We start from the raw sequence: 21,579 nt of genomic DNA, 5'->3' as shown, positions 1-21,579 counted from the left end.
GCTTCAGGTACATACGGAACGTAGTCCAATTACATTAGGTTATGCTGATGAAATTAGATTAGGAAATGAGACACTAAAAATAGTAAATTGGTTTTGATATTTTTGTAACAGAACAACTAACAATAGACAAAGTAGAGAGGATATTAAATGCAGACTGCTAATAGCAAGAATAGTGTTTTGGGAAAAGAAAATCATTTTATCGTCGAATATCAATTTAAGTATTAGGAAGACTTTTCTTGAAGGTATTTGCCTGGAATATGTAGCCCTGTATAAAAATGATATGTGGATGATAAACAGTTCAGACAAAAATAAAATAGGAACTTCTGAAATGTGGTCCAAGAGAATACTGAATATCAGAAATGTAGGTTGAGTAACTAATGAAGAGGTACCAAATTTCACAGGAAAATGAAAAGGTGAGTACAGTTTTAACAGAGGATATGCTTATCAGTTCATCACTTGCAGATCACTGAATTTGAACTGATACATCCAGATGGATACTAGTTAACTCATATTACTGGAGAACCAGGAAAAAGAAATGAGGGACAGAGTATGTATACAGAAATAGGAATTAAGTCCTAGACCCTAAGCCATAATGGATAGTTTATTAAATAGCTCTTTGAATGCTGTACCTCAATGGTAGATTTGCAAACACACACAAGCACACTTACAGTTACAGGCCAACAGCTGGCCACAGCTTATGTTTCATAAGTGAACTTAAAGTTTGTTAAGAAATTAGAGAAATTAAGTCATAAGGATATGCAGTGTTAACTATAAATCCAATGTCTATGGAGACTTTAATGTTGATATCTGCATCATAGGACTGACTGAGAATTGTTGATGTCAAATGTATGATTATTTGACCACAGTGAAGCTCTCAACAAAGACTGAATATCATAATACAACAGTCATTATCAACTTATTTTCAGTGCCAACAATGTTCAGTGATTTAAATCTAAGGACAATAATAAATGTTTCATCTGACAATGAAGGTCAAATTAAAACAATAAAACTTTGTGAATAAACTGCTTTAAATGATTAACAAAGGGAAGAACAGCAAGGGTTTCAAGAGTCTGTCAACAGAGACATAACGGGTTTACATTGGAGAAGGAAATCAGTTATGTCCTTTCATGGTAAACAAGTTTAGATTGGAGAAGGAAATCAGTTATGTCCTTTTTAAAAAAACCATCTTGGCATTTGTTTTAAGCATTTGCTTAATAATATTAATGTGCAAAGCATACAGCAACATCCTCCATTATATCTTAGCAAAAGATCTAGCTGAGAACCCAGGAAAATCTGATCCTGTATAAAATCAGTAAGCAAGTCAAAGGCTTCTATCCAGCCAAGCATCAACCAGTTTCATGTGGAAATAGAAGACAGCAAAAGGAAAGGACATAGTAATTGGCATTCCTAGTGCAGACAAGCAACTGAAAGAGTTGAAAACAAATAAGTCACCATGTCTAGATGGAATCCTAGTTTGCTTTGACAGTTTAGGTGATCCTGTAAAAAAGAAGGGTAAAAGAGCAGACCTGCAAAGTTTCAGATCAATATCTTTAATGCTTGTTTGCCAAGAATTATTAAACATATCCTGAGTTTGCATATAATGAATTTCCTTGAGACAGAAAAGCTTCTGCCTACAAATTAGCATACATTTAAAAAGTATCACTCGTGTGAAATTCAGCTTGCCCTTTCCTCACAACATCCTGTGAACCATGGAGGAAGGACACCAGGCAGATTTCATATTCCTAGATTTCCAGAAAGTGTTTGACACAGTGTACCACTACAGATTGTTAACAAAAGTCCAAGCAAACTGATTAGGTTCCCATATATGAGTGGCCTGAAGATTTCTTAAGAAATAGAACCCAGTATGTTGTCCTCAATGGTGGGTATTCATTAGAGAAAAGGGTACCAACAGGAGTGCCCCAGGAAAGTGTAATAGGTCCACTCTTGTGTTCCGTATATAGAAATGATATGATTAATAATGTGAGCAGCAAACTACAACTCTTTGCTGATGACACTATAGTATACAGGAGAGTTTCATTGTTGAGTGACTGTAGAACAACACAGAATGACTTACACAGCATTTGTAGTTGATGCGATGAATGGTAAGTTGCTCTGAATGTAGAAAAATGTAAGATAATGCAAATGAGTAAGAAAAACAATTTTCAAATATTCTAACGCAGTATTAGTAGTGTGCTGGTTAACACAGTCATGTCAATTAAATATTTAGGCACAACATTGCAAAGTGATATGAAGTGCAATGTGCACAAAAGGACAATAGTAGGAAAGGTGAATGCTTGACTTTGATTTATTGGCAGAATTTTAGGCAAGTGTAGCCCATCTACAAAGGAGACTGAGTATCGAACACTTGTACAACACATTTTTGAGAACTGCCCAACTGTTTGGGATCCCCACCAGGTCAGATCAGAGGAAGACATGGAAGCAATGCAGAGGCGTGCCACTAGATTTGTTACAAGTAGGTTTCATCGACAAGCAAGTGTTACAGAGATGCTAAGTGAACTCAAATGGGAATACCTGGAGGGAAGAGAACTTTTTTTGACAGACTATTGGGAAATTTTAGAGAACAAGCATTTGCAGCTTACTGCTGAATGATTCTGTTGTCATCAATGTATGTTTTGTGTAAGGACCACAAGGACAAGATAAGAGAAATGAGTGCTCATATGGAGGCATATAGATAGTCATTTTTCCCTGGAAAAGAAATCCTGCTCTTCTAGACTGCAATTCCAGTGTCTTAACAACTGCAGCACCTCACTTGGTTTAAATGATAAAAGGAAAGGCACCATACCCAATGACTCAAGCAGTGTGTAGAGAGAAATTACAGAAAGAACACTGTGAAGAAATGTTCAAAGTAGGTATTGTAGATACAAATTTATAACATATTCTTACAGAATGTTAAGTCTCATTTACTGCTTGAAACAAACAAGGGTATAATTAAACAAGAGCAGCAAAATTATATCACATGGAATTTAGTGTATGTAATATGTTATTTATTTGTAAGTGCAATCAGAAGTCTTTTGTTTTCACATTTTCCCTTACTTATTTAATTTCTTTATTTTATGTCAGTGCTTTGGTACTTACTCAAATTTAGTGATTTATTTCATTTCTGAGTACCTTTGATTCACATGGTCTTACACAGTTCAGATAGTAAATAAATACAACAGGTATTTATCACAGGGACGCAGACAGTGGAAGCTACAAATGGAAAAGAATATCACAGCAATTGGCAGTGTCCATTTGCCTCAGCAAGGACTGTGCTTAGTGGCAGTTGCTCTCTCAGGTGGCTTGGTTAAGCTATATTCTGGTCAACAGCTTGTTGATACTATTGCAACTCCTGACACTGTCGCAGCATTAAGGTTTGGTCGCTTTGGACAGGAGGAGAACAGCTTAGTTCTCATTACTGTTGGTAAGTATTTAATAACCATGAGACTAGATTTTACTTTATTTTTGTTATGTTTCACTTCAGTACATAAGTTCTGTTCCTCACCTACATGTTGGGTGTTTCAATGCTGCCAAACCACTGAATGCACATGAGAGAACTACAGCAAAGTGAATGGCAATAATAAGAAGAGTAATCAGTTCTTCCTTTATTAAGAAATATTTTGAAAATAAGAATCTCATTTAGTGGGAGATAAAATTGAAAGTTAAGTCATAAGACATATGTACATACCTCCCACAACCATGAGATTTCAATTACTTCTGCCTTTCTGTTGCATCCCAGATCATTGTTTGACTTTAAATTCCTCTCCTCAACAGGCATGACTCTCTTAACCCTGCACTTTAAGAAACATCACTTACTTTACGTACTTTACATATCTTTTTCTTTCTTCCTCATTATTTTTTATTGATAGAGTGCTCCACTACCCAAAGGGTTTTGCTGCATGGTCGTGTTCCCTGCAAGCAGCACAACTGGGTGTTGGTACTGATCTTGGGTGAAGCATGACATCCTTTCCTATCCTATACCAGTTTGTTTAGTCCGTCAAGCTTTTTAAGAAACCTGTGTAAAAGTGAAAACCAGTTTTCTTCTCTTCCAGCTGGTGCTATGATAGTTCCTACTTTGAATTCCATTTCTCTTGCTAAAATACACTCAACTACTTGAAAGTCCCTTCAGGTTTGCTGCCGAATCCTAAAATCAACTTGACTTGATATTTTGGTGATCCAACTGGTTGCCATCTTCATGGGGAATGCTGCTTCTGTTGATGAGTCCCGCTGAGAACTGATGCCAGGCTGCAAATTGACGTCCTATATAGGCTCTTCTGTGCGGCCCTGAGTACAATATATCGTTGTGGCCAGTGTCTACTAAGGGTGGCACCACTCCCTGTCTTGGAGGGCAGCAACCGTGATGGGCGGTGCATGCACCGTGTACTGAACGATGGCCTATATAGGACATCGATTTGCAGCCTGGTGTCAGTTCACAGCGGGACTCATCAGCAGAAGCAGCATTCTCCATGAAGATGGTGACCAGTGGTATCGCTGAAATATCAAGTCAAGTTGATTTTAGCAGCAAACCTGAAGAGACTTTCAAGACTCATTATGCCAGGAAAGCCTATGAAGTTACACTCAACTATGTTGTATGTTAAAAACTTATTTTTGATCAGTCACATGTCTCAGTATTATTAGTTTCTCAGAATGTGAACAACTAAGGCAAAGCCTGTTTAATTACTACACACTGATTACTAAACGTATGTTGCAAGTTCATAATGAGTTTCTTTCACATTTGAGCAAGTCTTCCTACTGGAGTAAGTGTGTTGATTTATAATAGAAATCAATTATCATTTAGTCTCAGAGATGTCATTACCCAAACATTTTTATAGTAACATCTATTTCAAATTCACTCCATCTCATACTGCAGCTAGTGTCACATCTTTCCCTCCTAATATTGTGATGAAAGGGAAAATTAACTGCCATTGATATAATGGCTTTATTTCTTTTAGTGGCATTGAAGTCTAGTCAGAATTCACCAACTACTCTGACAGACGATATCAGTACTTTCATATATGAAAATCTCTTTTCACTTAAACACATATAACAGTAAACTCTTATTTCAGTTCACTTGAGACTCACAGAAAATGTAATTAACACCCTGCTCCCTTCCAAAGTACCAATCCCAAATGAACATAAACTGCCCTAGAAGTAATTCCCATTATAGTCCGCGTGAGTTGGACAGCACTAGCTATAATTTGTTGTAAACTTTACAGAAGTTGTCTACAGTAACCTTTTCCACCTGTTTACATATAACTTCATTCATTTCACATCCTACTGTGTGTGTGTGTGTGTGTGTGTGTGTGTGTGTGTGTGTGTGTGTGTGTCCAAGAAAAATCAGTTTGAAAGAAATTGGCATCAAAGAAACAGTGCACCAATGCAGTGCTCTCATCAAAAAGTCAAAAGTTTGTAGGAATATTAGCATCACTGGCCAGAGAAAACTACATGTAGTCTTATACCTGACAGTTGATGGTAGCAGCAGTTCGCTCTGTGACTCAAGTGCGTTATGTCATGTATTCTTGTATGTATCGAGTTTCTGTAAAATAAAGTGTGTTGTATTCTCTGTACCACTGTGTTATCTGTCATTTGCTATCACCAAAGTTCCACAAGTTCAAAAGTTTGACATGTAAGAAATGAGAAAAACATGTTATCAAAATTATCTTATGTGTTAAGTATAATTTCTGCGTATGTGAAGAATGTGCAGAAATAACTCTGGAATTCGTAAGCAATGATTGTCCTTAGACATGCCATGACTATTTACAGATAGAAACAGCAGAATTACAGAGTGCAGTGAACTCGAGAGATGAAACTATTAAATTACTGCAAAGCAACATAGAAACACTTGAAATTGAAATATTACCAGTAAAGAAAATAAATACTAATCTAGGAACCAAACCAATGTCTTGTGTTTGCAAAAAGTAAGAACCAAACTCATTGGCCGGCCGGTGTGGCCGAGCGGTTCTAGGCGCTTCAGTCTGGAACCGCGCGACCGCTACGGTCGCAGGTTCGAATCCTGCCTCGGGCATGGATGTGTGTGATGTCCTTAGGTTAGTAAGGTTTAAATAGTTCTAAGTTCTAGGGGACTGATGACCTCAGATGTTGAGTCCCGTAGTGCTCAGACCCATTTGAACCAAACTCATTGTGCCTGACAGTAAACAAATTGTGGCCATTGTTTCTAATGACGTTACAACAAATGAACTACTCAGGAAAGCAGTATTCAAATACAAATGGAAGACAGTGAAGCACAATAAAAGAAAAAAAAAATGGCGTTGATACTGAAGCATCAAAATCATGAGATGAAACCATTTTACCCAAGAAATATCATATGATAGGTGATGCTCTGTTAAAAAATTTACTAGTTCAGACTGCTAAGTCAAAATTTCTCCTGAGATTAGAACTAGCCAACACAATTAATACATAAAAAATATTGCAACATTGGAAACAGGGTGCACAAATAAATCCAGTGCAATCCAGACAATATTATAATAAAGTATTCAGTCATGATGCGATGGTTCTATATGAAAGAACTTATCAATAAAACAAGAAACTTGATTCATTAGCAAAAAGTGTTTATGCATATTGTAAATAGGATGTTGGTAAGTGAGAACAAACAGTGGCATAAGAAAACAATGCAACAGGATCAGAGCAATATTCAGCAGCCAAAAGAAAAATTTAAATCATAAATATTTTGTAAGGGACGGTTTTCATTTGAGTATACTAGACACTGCATCTTCGAGTAAAATGTGTATCTGCAAAACATAAACAGGGGAACCTGTTGGTGGTAAACTACATAGTAAACTGAAAAATGTCCATAATTCTGCAACATTTAAAACTCATACATCACATAAAAGTTGTGAAAAGGTAGACATTTGGTAGAAACAGCCTGAAGAAACAAAAACAAATAGGTATCATTAAAGTGCTACATCAAAATATTCAGTACCTAAACAACAAGTACATACAATTACAGCAAACACTAAGTGAGGAAAATGTAGATATGATCATTCTTACAGTACTGTACATAGCCTGTCAAATTATTTAATCACTGTGACTAAACCTGACAGCTATACTCTGTCCAGTAAAAATGGTGGCTTTACCACGTAATTTAAAGACCACCTAAATTTCATAAAACTGCATCTCATCACAGAACTCATTGTAGAAGCAATATTTGAAATTTCAGGAATAAAGCTAGTGGTAAACAAAATACCCTTGATTGTTGCAGGTTTGTACAGATCTCCTAATAACATAGTTGATGATTTCTTACGAAACATGGAAAAAATGATTGACATTGCATGTAGGAAATGTAACAACATGGGTATGGATTTAGCTGGTGATTTTAATATAGATTCTGTAAAGCATATTTAAGATTAGGGAGTTAAATTATATTCTGCATAGTTATGTTATGTCATACTGAGTTGATGGGCCAGCTAGACTGAGTAAAAGCACCTCAAGCTACATAGATCACATTAACACCAATTTAGATAACTTTAGAGTTGATATAATAAACTTTCACCTAATACATAATTCACAAAGTATGCATGAGGATAAGGAAAATGAATGTGTATTTGAAAACTCTCTAGAGAAGTTAGAGTCTTCATTGCAGTCTGAGACATGAATTAATGTACAAGGTGGGCCATAACTCAATTGTCACTGACAATTCCTAGACATTGTTTTGTGTAGTGTAGTGGTAGTCAGTTTTGTACTTGACTAATGTGTAGTATCCATAAGACAGGTAACAGTAGCAGTTTTAGGATATGTGTGTGTTGTAATCTGAGAAATACTGAATAGAAAGTTAACTATAGAACAGCATGTATTTGTTTTGAAAACTTTATGGAATATGACCATAGTTACAGTAATGTTTGTGATTTGTCTATGAAATGGTCTCCACACATCCAGCTCTCATCTTGACAAGGTATTCACAAACTAAATTTAAGAGGTAAAGGGAATGGGTTAGTATTGGAAATTCCTCATTTGGGTAGGCAAAAATCTGTGTCCATTATTACAGACGAGAACCTTAATGTTGTCGCACAGGCTTTTGTGCAATTACTGACTCAATCTCAGAGAAAATCTTCAAAGGAGTATGGAATAGCAAAACCAAGTGTATAAGGATTCTGAAGAGCAGAAATTGAGTCTGTATAGGTCTACTTTACTACAAGGCTAAATGGAGATGTTCCAAACACACATAGGGAACTCTGCAAGTGTACACAGTCTGACAAGAAGTCAGGCCCAAGTTTTAGAAAAGCATTCTTTGGAGTGACGAAGTCACTTTCAGGTTGAATGGCATCATGAACAGATATATCTGCATCTACTGAAATTCTACAGCTGCAGCCTGTTAAGAAAAAGCTGATATGGCAGCAAGATAGAACAACCTTATGGAGTTATTGTGAGCTTTGATGAATGGATTACCAGTGTAAAAAATTAATTTTATTCCATGAAGATACATAATATTGAGCATTTGAAGAAATGAATCCAATCAGAATTTGAAAACCTACAGTCCCAGAGGCTATGTCACAAAACTTGTAAATCATCATTGGAAAAATGCAGTGTTTGCTTAGAACAGTATGGAAACCACTTTGAGCATCTTTTGTAAGTTCATTGAACTCTACATTTATTTCTGTATTGATAATAAATTTGTACTTTCATTTATTTAGTATTTATGCCCCAAGCACATTTTGTACAACTGACTTACAGCCCCCGTATGTCATCCAGAAAATGTTGCAGATTAGTGGAATAACTTTTGTAACACTTTCTGAGCCTATTTCATTATGACATGTCCAATTACTGTCAAAAAGAAAATTGTTCACAACCATGTAAGACCGCCATCTGAATATTACTTGGAAAATGAACACTGCTCAGCAAAACTGAAGGACAAGGTAGGTAAAGTAACAGCATATTAAGAACTCAGTGGACATGAATGAAAGTGCAGGATCATATTGCCAGAAGTCTCCCAATCATGCACAGAAAACTGGACGTCACATGGCACGAGATCAGCATGACTATAATAACATGACTCAGAGACAACATTTGAATAACTTCACATGGGAAAGACTCATCAGGATACTGGAAGAAGGAGGAAGTGTGACAAGTGTCACACTGGCGTTCTGTATTGCTCACATCATTTCTTCATGTGTATGGGGAATGTTCTAAACCACAGGCACTGCTTCCCAAATGAGATAAGGTTGTCAACTCCAGTAGTAAATGATTGCTACACTATGCAATGGGCAAGAAGGGACCCACACCAAACAGCAGATGCAATTGCATCACACTTAACAGGACTGCAAGTTGCACTCCACAGTAATCTGGTGTCTGCATGGGGGGGGGGGGGGTCTCCTTATGTGACAACCTGTACATTCCGTTGACACCTGCACATAGGCGGTATCGTTTGGGATGGTACCAAGAACATAGGGACCGGACCAACGAGCAGTGGCGTCACGGGCTTTTCCTGGATGAGAGTGGTTTCAGTCAGAGAAGGTTTCTTGATGCATCCTCATATGACAAGAGGTGGGAACACCTAAGGCACCCAGGAACATGGTTGAAGACGATTGTTTTGGTGGTCCAGGTGTGACATCATTTTTATGGATGCCAATGTGTGACAGCATTGAATGGTGCAGGAGAAAAAGTTCTTGGAACAAGTGAATAGTCAATGAATGGATTGGCCTGGCTGTTCTCCCAGCTCAGATCCCTCCAGATACATGTGGGAAGCATTGGAGAGGTATGCTGCAGCACATCCACATGCACCAACAACCTTTCAGCAGTTGTCATTTACACTGGTGGTGGAATGGAACGCCCCTCCATCCACAAGCACTCCTTAACCATCTTTGTGACCTGCACAGGAGCATGTTGTAGAGCATTCTTTGCCATCCACGGTGATCACAATTCCTATTGTAGACATGTCCCATTTTTTGTAATGCCCAGGGTACCATCATAATTCGTGGTAACATCAGTGTAATTGTTGTTGTTGTGGTCTTCAGTCCTGAGACTGGTTTGATGCAGCTCTCCATGCTACTCTATCCTGTGCAAGCTTCTTCATCTCCCAGTACCTACTGCAACCTACATCCTTCTGAATCTGCTTAGTGTATTCATCTCTTGGTCTCCCTCTACGATTTTTACCCTCCATGCTGCCCTCCAATGCTAAATTTGTGATCCCTTGATGCCTCAAAACACGTCCTACCAACCGATCCCTTCTTCTAGTCAAGTTGTGCCACAAACTTCTCTTCTCCCCAATCCTATTCAATACCTCCTCATTAGTTTCGTGATCTACCCACCTTATCTTCAGCATTCTTCTGTAGCACCACATTTCGAAAGCTTCTATTCTCTTCTTGTCCAAACTAGTTATCGTCCATGTTTCACTCACATACATGGCTACACTCTATACAAATACTTTCAGAAACGACTTCCTGACACTTAAATCTATACTCGATGTTAACAAATTTCTCTTCTTCAGAAACGATTTCCTTGCCATTGCCAGTCTACATTTTATATCCTCTCTACTTCGACCATCATCAGTTATTTTACTCCCTAAATAGCATCACCTGATTTAATTTGACTACATTCCATTATCCTCGTTTTCCTTTTGTTGATGATCATCTTATATCCTCCTTTCAAGACACTGTCCATTCCGTTCAACAGCTCTTCCAAGTCCTTTGCTGTCTCTGACAGAATTACAATGTCATCGGCGAACCTCAAAGTTTTTACTTCTTCTCCATGAATTTTAATACCTACTCCGAATTTTTCTTTTGTTTCCTTTACTGCTTGCTCGATATACAGATTGAATAACATCGGGGAGAGGCTACAACCCTGTCTCACTCTTTTCCCAACCACTGCTTCCCTTTCATGCCCCTTGACTCTTATAACTGCCATCTGATTTCTGTACAAATTGTAAATAGCCTTTCGCTCCCTGTATTTTATACCTGCCACCTTCAGAATTTGAAAGAGAGTATTCCAGATAACATTGTCAAAAGCTTTCTCTAAGTCTACAAATGCTAGAAATGTAGGTTTGCATTTTCTTAATCTTTCTTCTAAGATAAGTCATAAGGTTAGTATTGCCTCATGTGTTCCAACATTTCTACGGAATCCAAACTGATCTTCCCCGAGGTCCACTTCTACCTGTTTTTCCATTCGTCTGTAAAGAATTCGCGTTAGTATTTTGCAGCTGTGACTTATTAAACTGATAGTTCAGTAATTTTCACATCTGTCAACACCTGCTTTCTTTGGGATTGGAATTATTATATTCTTCTTGAAGTCTGAGGGTATTTCGCCTGTCTCATACATCTTGCTCACCAGATGGTAGAGTTTTGTCAGGACTGGCTCTCCCAAGGCCATTAGTAGTTCTAATGGAATGTTGTCTACTCCCAGGGCCTTGTTTCGACTCAGGTCTTTCAGTGCTCTGTCAAACTCTTCACGCAGTATCTTATCTCCCATTTCATCTTCATCTACATCCTCTTCCATTTCCATAATATTGTCCTCAAGTACATCGCCCTTGTATAAACCCTCTATATACTCCTTCCACCTTTCTGCCTTCCCTTCTTTGCTTAGAACTGGGTTGCCATCTGAGCTCTTGATATTCATACAAGTGGTTCTCTTCTCTCCAAAGGTCTATTTAATTTTCCTGTAGGCAGTATCTATCTTACCCCTAGTGAGACAAGCCTCTACATCCTTACATTTGTCCTCTAGCCATCACTGCTTAGCCATTTTGCACTTCCTGTCGATCTCATTTTTGAGACATTTGTATTCCTTTTTGCCTGCTTCATTTACTGCATTTTTATATTTTCTCCTTTCATCAATTAAATTCAATATTTCTTCTGTTACCCAAGGATTTCTATTAGCCCTCGCCTTTTTACCTACTTGATCGTCTGCTGCCTTCACTACTTCATCTCTCAGAGCTACCCATTCTTCTTCTACTGTATTTCTTTCCCCCATTCCTGTCAATTGTTCCCTTATGCTCTCCCTGAAACTCTCTACAACCTCTGGTTCTTTCAGTTTATCCAGGTCCCATCTCCTTAGATTCCCACCTTTTTGCAGTTTCTTCAGTTTCAATCTGCAGTGTAATTATTGTCTTCAATTAAAAGTGTTGTTTTTCTTCATCCTATTGCATATTTCTATTTTACCTTGTGTTCTATACTGTTGCAGTTCTTTCTATGTATGGAGCATGTTTCATCAAGCTATGCTGACAGATGCAAAAGTTACTTTTGTACTTATATCCAACTGAGGAGGAAAATGAATGTTTTAGACCCTGAATGCATTTAACAAATATTTTGTTATTTCAGATAGCTTATGTGTGAACCCTGTTTCTCATGTTTACATTGTGGCAGCCATGCCACAGCATTGTGTGAACAGACCAGAGCTGCTCACAGGCAGCACAAGCTAGCTACTTCAGGTGTCCGCTGGAATGCATGCTTACTGATAGGCAAAATGCTGGCAATGTTATGGTATGCATGGGTGCAAGTCATCAAAAAGCAAAAGCAGTGTGAGCTGAATGACATTTCTTTACAGCCAAATTGTCTATATTCTGTTTCTACAGGCTGCCGACCACTTGCAACAAGTTTAACATGAGCTCCCCACTCACGTGTATGTCTGTACACGCAACCAATGTTTTTCCACAGCCTCGCATTCATGCGACACACTAGTATCACTGAGGAGCCTGTACCCTGTGGGATCAGTGTTCAAACATAACTTGGGCTAATGCTAATTACTGTGGTCATGCAATCACCAGTGCATAAATATTACAAACTGAAATCACTGTCAGCTGGTCATGTACTCAAATGTACTAAATCAAACGCATTACTAGGCCGATGTGCTATTCACCAATTATCCTCAGCCTACATCCTGAACATAGTGCATGGGGGGTCACTAAAGCTGACTCACTGTACAACTGTCTTGTAAGCAACAAAAATATACATTTCAGCTTCACTGGTGACTGAAAAGTGATCTCTAGGCTAACCACTTGATGTCTTATGAACCTTGCCATGTGATTGCAGAACCGCGAATGGTCTAACACTTATGTCTTAGCATATAAACTGTGTTTTGCTCTGGACAATCCCTTGACAACAATAGGTGAAAGATAATATATGAGCTGTCAGGGTGCAACCAGAGGCTGGAGAGTGAGCTAAAGGCACTCTCCACATGCGTGGACTCTGCCCACCCAGAGCCAGCTCAGGAACACTTCTGTGTGCAAAGTACAACAACACCAACACAGCCTTCTGTTATGGGAATGCCAGAAAGCACAGAACTTATGAGTGATGATTAGGCTGCCAATGTTTTGAGCCCATGATCCAATCATGTGGTTCGGCCAAGAGGAAGTGGTTTCCCTGAGCAATAACATCACCTGTGACCTTGCCACAATTGGAAACATCATAAACTGTCTAGACCAAGGAAATGCAACTGAAGTGTATGACATAATCACTACTCAGCTGATGCAGTCTTCATAAACGTGACTAAAGGGGGAGTAAAGCCAATGAATTTCATCATCGCAGGAGCAAGGGGTGCATCAGTTGCTGCACCAAGAGGAATGCCACAACAGGGGGCCATCTCAGTACGTTCACCACATGCAGAGCCTCAGATGGTCATACATGGTTCCAGACTCACTGTTGCACGCTATCTGGGTGCCCAGCCTCCCAGCAAAATCGCAAGTGGTCATTGCCGCACAGACAGAAATGCAGCTGGGTGCCATTACAGACTTGGCTGGTTGGATGCATGACACGATGGCAATGGTGCTCACTATCACTGCTGCAGCAACCATCACCCTACCAGCAGTTTTCACTTCATGGCAATGACTGTCTCCTCAGATGCTGACCTGCACCACCCAGTTCAGAACTTGGCTACACAGGTGGCAGCACTAAGTTTGCTGGTCAACCAGTTGGCACACTCACAGCCAGAGGACAGCAGGCACTGCAGCGGTAGCAGTTCCAGCTACCACCAAACTGGATCATGCAACTGGCAATGCAGTACCAGCCATTGTAGTGGTATTCCTCCAGCATCAGATGAGCTGGCAGGTGGCCTTTGCTGGTAACATGCCAATTTCAGCAATAGAGCAACAAAGCGTTGACCTCCCTGCTCGCACCCAAATCCCAGCTGCAACCACACCAAGACAGTTGGCTGCAATGCAATATCCAGGTGTGTCTTCAGAGTGGAACAGCGTGGCATTGTGAAGTATCTCGTTGACACGGATTTCAATCTTTCTGTTTTCACCTCCACCTATGCTAAGAGACTGCTGGAAGGCCAAAGCACTGTTTCTGAGGATGGCAAATAATTCAACCATAAAAAAGGCACACATCATTGAAATTCGGACCTTGGACTGTGCCACACATTTGTGTGGGTATTTACTTTGGCTAAAGTCAGCATGCCAATCCTGGGTGCGTATTTCCTTGACCGCTACAAGCTGCTAGCCAGTGTTGCAAATGCCCAGTTGATTGATTCACTAACAAACTTGATAGGTTCACAGAAGTAACAGGCTGCTTCCTTCAACATAAAACCAATGAAGTCGCCCCCCCCCCCCCCCTCCTCGGATGGGACACTGACATGCTGGACAAATTTCTAGAGCTCACTTGTCTGCCTGGTGAACTGAGAGCCCACTACTTTGTAACTATACCTGGTCCACCCACCTCGTGCTGTACAAGTTGACTTGCACCCAGTAGACTCACTGTTACAAAGGCCAGGCTCAAGGCTAGAAATGACATTGATCAACCACCAAGCAGCCCATGGTCTCTGCATTGCACTTAGTCCCTGAGAAAGACAGCTCATGGTGACCATGCAGGGACTGTTGTGCTGTTAATTTGTAAATGATGTGGGACCAATTGCAGAGCCACATCTGCAGGATTTTAGACACATCTTGGCAGGCTCAGTTATATTTAGCAAAATTGACTGTGCGAAGGTGTTCTCACAGATTCCTGTGGCACCTGAAGACATTCAGAAAATGGCAATTATCTTGCCCTTTACACTTTTAGAGAGCATGTATACAGCACTTGGTCTTCGAAATGCTGCTGAGACATGGCAGTGTTTCCTGGACAGTGTTTTACGAACCTTGCCATGTTGTTTCTTGTACTTCGATAACACAATGGTGTTCTTGAAGTCCCCAAACTCCACCACTACCAACTAATGACCATTTTTCCATGCTTAAGAGAGGCTGGAATCATTATTAACCTACTGAACTGTATATTCGTGGTCACAGAAATTGAGTCTAGTGCATTTAATCAACCATAGTATTATGTCTGATATAAATGTTACATGGAACCTAAACTCAAAAAATATTTACTGAGACAATTATGTTGAATGTGCACAGGTCTGTGCCTTTAGTTAAATATTAACAACAACACGAAAGAATAGTTCTTAAATTGTCTTCCAGAACTAATCAGTTAACACCACAGAGAGTAAATACGTCTTCCGAAAATTTACTGTTGCAAGAAGAGCTATTTCTTAATATTGCAGTAAACAACACAGCCTTACAAAATGTTAATAACTGGAAAACAAATAATCAAGTCCCTTGCTGAAGAATATAACTGGTAGAACAAAAGTTAAATTTCTGACAAACCACTATGGAGCACACTCATTGTGAACACTAAGTCTGTGCTAAGCATGAGTAATGAAAAAGTTATCCTAGCTACAATCACTGAAACAATGATAAAGTGCAGCCTTACCAATCCAGTAGATTCTGATCCCTGGGGCACAATGTCTTGGTTGAAGAACAGTGGTGGACAGGAGATTCAATGCTGACAGTGACGGGGGCTTTGGTAAAGTTCATTGGTTCTGTTTTGACGATGTCACTGCCTACCGCTCTCTTGGTGCAAACTTAACTCTTTGGTGTGGAGAATACCACATCTCCACATCTACCTGATTGGGTGTTTGGCTGGGCCACACAAGCAGAATGTAGTTTTGATGGGTGCATGCTGATGCCTGCTGCATGCAACAATTGAAGTTTTGGAGTGGCCACCACCATCACTCGCTGATGGTCTACTCACTGACTGTTAGGACCAGCTACAGTTCAAGAGGAGCTGCAGACATTTGAATTGTGCAGCTGGCAGACATTCAGAAGCAATCATTCTGCAGTAGTTGTGACACAACACATAAGCAGATCCATGCCACTACTGGATAAAGTATAAGTGGTCTTCAACAAGCCATGCCCACAAATGCTCAAAGACTATCTAAGCATGATGGTGCCATCTGCCTAAGGCCGTTGCAGGGCTGGAACTACTAATTGTGGCACTATATGGCCCCATCTTGTAGGGAAGGACACCTGTGTTCTGGACAGACACAATGGAGAGAAGCTTTATTGAGTCCAAATGGAGCCTCACAGGTGCCCTGTGGGCTGTTCACCCTGTGCACAATGCTGAACTGCTGTGGTTGTGGATGCCAGCTGAACTGCCATAAGCACAGTGCTTCAACAATATGTTAGTGAGTAGCCATCAGCCACATGGTTTCTTCTTATAGAAGCTCTCAGGGTCACAATGCAACTGGAATGCATATTATGTTGAGTTTCTCGCAGTTTTTGAGGCAGTGAAATCTTTACCTTTCTGTAGAAGCCTGCCCCTTTGTGATTTTCACCATTCACAGCTGCACCTGCAACTGTCCAACTTGCCAGCACTGCGCCTGTGCCAGGAATGGCTGGCTGTGGACTATCTGACATGTGACTTGCAGTTGTGTGGTTGCCAGCACCATGGTGTAGGCATTGAAGATACCACACTTTTACCCTCTATCAATAATGTGCTGTTCAAATTTGACATCATTCTGAGCAGTTGTTCTCTTTTCACACCACAACAGCCCAGTTTTGTCTTCCTAGGTGCACTTTTCATATGGTTAAGCTATAGAACATTGTGTAGAATAAAATACCTTGTTTGGCATCTTCATTGAAAAGTATCCTCCAGTGAAGCCAGGGTTTTGTACTCAGAACTCACTGATATCCGCAGAGTGATTAACAAAGGAAGTGCAGTTATCTTTCATATATCTGCTGATGTGCACACACTGTTAGCTTTCTACATTGACCAAAAAGACTAACTGGCAGCCTTAATGGAGTAATGGACATAATGAGTTTATTTGTAATGCACAACTATGTATCACAGAGCATTACCCACAAAATAGCTGTGATCTTGATGTGTGCTTCACCAGAAGGGTGAATGCATTCATACTCTCAGAACCAGTACCTAAGAACTTTGAAGGTGGGATGGGAGCTTAGTGTTTAATATAAACTGATATTGAATTGTTAGAGAAGAGGCACTAGCTTAACTTTGTTAGGAAGCATGACAGAAATTTTCCATAATTTTTGTTGGACGAATCATCTTGAATTTTGTCTCAGAAGGTTGAGGGAGACCACAGTAAGCTAAATCAGGATGGCAGTATTAGGATTTGAGCAATGCTTCATCTTGCTTATGTATCCAGTGTTTTATACAGATGGTAGCTTGCTACACTGCATGTATCTGGTATTACCCATGCACTTGGTCACAACTTACATTGACCTCTTCTGTTATTTTTTCCCTCCTTTTCATATTCTTATTATCATTCTCTCAATTTTTGCATTCTTTTTTTCGCCATTGGTTGTATATGTTTAACAATTGCACATTCACTACTCTATTAGGACTCTTAGATTGTATCTTCTTTTATTCGGTTCAAGAGATTTTGCTTCATGGCACTCCAACCTCTGTGTCATCCATGGGCTCTGCTGACAGCCATGCCAGTGGCTGATCTAGATTCATCCAGATCACCTAATCTTAATCTGTATGACTTTTGGCTATGGGATTATTTGGATGAAGCTGTATTGAGTGCTCCAATTACGGACATAGCTGAACTGAAGGCGCATTTTAAACATGACCCCTGAGACATTCCAATCTATTGTGGAACATGCAGTTTCTTGATTTCAACTTGTGGTGGGCAAAGCATTGGACGTGTCTGGTGCCAGTCTCACGTCAGTTATAAATTGATGTAGTTTTGCATTTTACACTATTTCCAGCCTCAGGACAGTTGAAAACCAATTTTTTCCATCCAATGTGGTACAACCTTGCTATGATGGATGCGCTTACTTAACTAACAGTTCTGCAACACTGACGGCTGAACTTCTGCAGTCTTGCACATTGAACAGTATGGTGCAAAATGCAATTCAAATCGTAGCCATTGTATTGCAATTCATGTGGTATTTGTAGCTGAGCCCATTTACATTAAGATGCTTACAGCACCATCTGTTGGTAAAATTTTCATTAAGAATTTTTTTTACGACTTTCCCTCTGTGCCAATAATATAATATTCAAATTTGACATCATTCTGAGCAGCGGTTCTCTTTCCATGGTGTTTTGGAACTGGAACTTTAATTATGGACACCTTGTATGTGCTGTATGTGTTATATGTCCAGGGTATTTTTCATTATTATTTTTTTTTATTAACTCTCCAGGTAAGATAATAATGCTCCTTCTAAAAGTTTCTACTCAGTGTTCAGTTTTTATTTCTCCTTTAGTAAACTACCTGTTTTCTGTCAAATCATTGCTGAAGATACTGTTGCCTAATCACCAGATATACAGTTTGTCTGATTGGGCCATACCTTGATAATTTCAATTTTGATATGAAGTTAACACTAACATAAATAATTAATTACAATCACAAGGAACTAAAGTAACTTTCACAAAATGTAATCTATGGGCTGAAACATTATTATTGGAAAACTGTGTACATAACCATAGCAAACTGTGCACCTAACCATAACATTTCTGTCACTTCAGCTGGTTGTCTAATGGTGAAAATTCTTAAGAGAACAGCAAATTTTGTGACACAGACAACCACTGATGGGTTTGTGCCAGGACAACAAGTTAAAGTTCCTATACCAAAGAAGACAAGGCTTTTTGTTGAACAAACAATGCGTGAGCGTCAGTGTTACAAAGGTATGTGTATCCTTCACACATGTGGCTTACAAGTTAGTTTCTTGAGCAACTAATCATTAAATTGACTTCAGTTCAAACATCGAAGCCAATAAGAGCCACTGGTAGGAGTTTATTATTTGCTTGTTTGTTAATACAAATTACTGGATGCCACTGCTACAGATTTGTTATTTTATGCTGTGAATTCATATAAACTATACGTTGTGAGTCATGTACAAGGTTTTCAGCTATTATCTTATATTTGTGACTGTTGAAACTTGATAAAAATCACTGTTGACTGAAATGGCAATAGTAACACTAAAATAATTTCCTGTCCTTTGCTGCCAGACAGTGCTGCAAGTTGCCAAAACATTTTGTGGGTGATATATCCATAAACTTCCACTATGCAGAAAGTTTATTGTCATCAAATTGATGATTTATGATAGTAAACTGTCCACTACATGGAAGATTTATTATAATAAATGTGACTGGCTACAACAGTTTGTATAGCCTACAGTGTAAGTTTTGTGTGAGCACCATGAAGAGAAGATAAGAGAAACTAAGTCTCATACAAAAGTATATAGTCAGTCATTTTCCCTCACTCCTTTTGCAAATGGAACAGGAAAGGAAATGACAGTAATGGTACAAAGTACTCTTAGTGATGCCTATGTGGTGGCTTGTAGAGTATCTATGTAGATAGGATGTAAAAAACAGGAATTTGTTAACATCTAAAATAAATTGGTGTGTTAGGAAGTCTTTTCTGAAGGTATTTGTCTGGAGAGTAGCCTTGTATGGAAACAAAACTTGGATGATAAACAATTCAAACAATAAGAGAATGAAAGCTAGTGAAATGTGGTGCTACAGAACTATGCTGAAGATTCAATAGATAGATCAAATAACTAATGAGGAAGTACTGAATAGAATTGGAGAAAAAAATTACGGTACAAATTGCCTAAAAGGAGGGATCAGTTGATAAGATACATCCTGAGGCATCAAGGAATAGTCAGTTTGGTTATGGAGGGAAGTGTGGCATGGAAAAAACTATTGAGGAAGATGTAGGCATGAATATAGCAAGCAGGTTGAAACGGATGGAGGTTGTAGGCAGTTACTTGGCGATGAAGAGGCTTGCACAGTATCAGCCAATCTGGAGAGCTGCACCAAATGATTCTTTGGACCAAAAACCAATATAACAACAAATATAACAACATTAGGGATTGTAAACTGGTTTTGATGGCTTACATCTTTGGAAACATGTACACATAGCATTATCAAGGAAATAATTTGTTTGTCTGTTATAGGATGCCAAATTGAGATAGCAACAAATTGTATGCATTTAAAGCTTTATTTGCAGATATAATATTTATTCCAGTATATGTACAAGGAAAACAAACTTAAACCAATCAAAGAAGATGGCCACAAAAATTCGATTTATCCAAGACATGTAGAACAATGCCATTTAATTGTGTTCAACTGAGCCATGAATGAATTTGCTTGATTTTTATTTGATGGAATATTTCAAATTTCTTGTGCACAGCTACAAGATATCTGAAGATTTTCACATAATAGTATGTACTACACCTAGTGTGACATGCATCACATGGAATTATGTCATTTAATGAATTTTTTTTTTTTTAAGGCATAGAAATACAAGACTATGATATATGCTATTATTATTTAACATTTCAGAGATACATCAGGCTTTTCAACACGATTTATTTCGAATGCACCTCACTGCAGCCAGGGCATGTGTGCAAGCCTTGCAGAGCTGTTCTCTTCCTGTTTCAAGCAAAGAACCACTCAAGTTAACTGCTCAGGTATGTATTGCTCCACAGAAATACTTCTAATTTATGCAGAAAATAATGATAAGAGTAATAAATTTTCACTCAAAATGAAGATGTATTTTGAAGACTTCAATATTAGCAATCAATTTCTTCTTTTGATTTTGAAAGTTTAAATCTTGTTTTAAATATAAATTTCAGCTGTCGTATTACAAATCACATTCTGAAATAGTGAAAAAACCAGAACCTTAGTAATCAACTTATCAGTTTCAAACTTAAATTTAAAGATTACAAAAACTATTCATTTATGTGAAACTTCTAAGTTGGTACAAGAATCTGAGGTATCGGTCTTACCACTTTACTTATAAAAAATTACACACGTCTACTTTTGAACATTGTAATTGCCCTTTTACACACCGTAGTATTCAAGAAAATATATTGATATGAAATGCATCGCAATGCATAATATGAGTAAAATATATGGACCAAACAAAGTGATACAGTGGTTAAAGTACAAAATTACCAATTGGAAGGAGCAGATCTGAATCCTCAGTGGACATTCTCATTTAAGTTTAAATTTTCTGCTGTTGCCCAAAATCACTAAAATTGAGGATCAGGACAGTTTCATGACAGATTGGGGCCAGTTCTTCCCTCTTCTCTACACCATAGATGCTGAGCCCTTAATAAGGAAAGATATTCTGTTGACAATCAGGTCATGAGAGATTGAGCACAGGCTGAGATAGTATATGGAAGGGTTGAAAGTTGGCCATCCACTCCTCAGGAAAATACCTGTATAGTACTTTTGATAAATTTAGCAAAATCCAGTAACACCCAGATATGGATGGCTGTAGAGACATTTAAACTCCGCTCTTCCAGAATGTGAATTAATTACCATAACCCCAATATCATCATTATCATTATTTAAACTGTAATACTTCAGTGAGATTATATGGATTTGAACCCAAATACTACGTAGA

General features: G+C 38.7%; 1 protein-coding gene across 1 annotated transcript in view; it reads left to right on the top strand.

The window, feature by feature from the left end:
- LOC124789866 (Bardet-Biedl syndrome 1 protein homolog) overlaps positions 1-21,579 on the top strand; it is a 115,861-nt gene that overhangs the window by 84,212 nt on the left and 10,070 nt on the right. The window contains exons 8-10 of the mRNA XM_047257378.1: positions 3,193-3,421; positions 18,690-18,848; positions 20,511-20,638. Of these exons, the coding sequence (XP_047113334.1) occupies positions 3,193-3,421; positions 18,690-18,848; positions 20,511-20,638 (516 nt within the window). The remainder of the gene's footprint in view (positions 1-3,192; positions 3,422-18,689; positions 18,849-20,510; positions 20,639-21,579) is intronic.

Source organism: Schistocerca piceifrons, chromosome 3 (genome assembly GCF_021461385.2).
Source record: "Schistocerca piceifrons isolate TAMUIC-IGC-003096 chromosome 3, iqSchPice1.1, whole genome shotgun sequence".
NCBI classification, from domain to species: Eukaryota; Metazoa; Arthropoda; class Insecta; order Orthoptera; family Acrididae; genus Schistocerca; species Schistocerca piceifrons.
The sequence above is the reverse complement of the archived record's forward strand: the minus strand, read 5'-3'. Positions and strand labels throughout refer to the sequence as shown.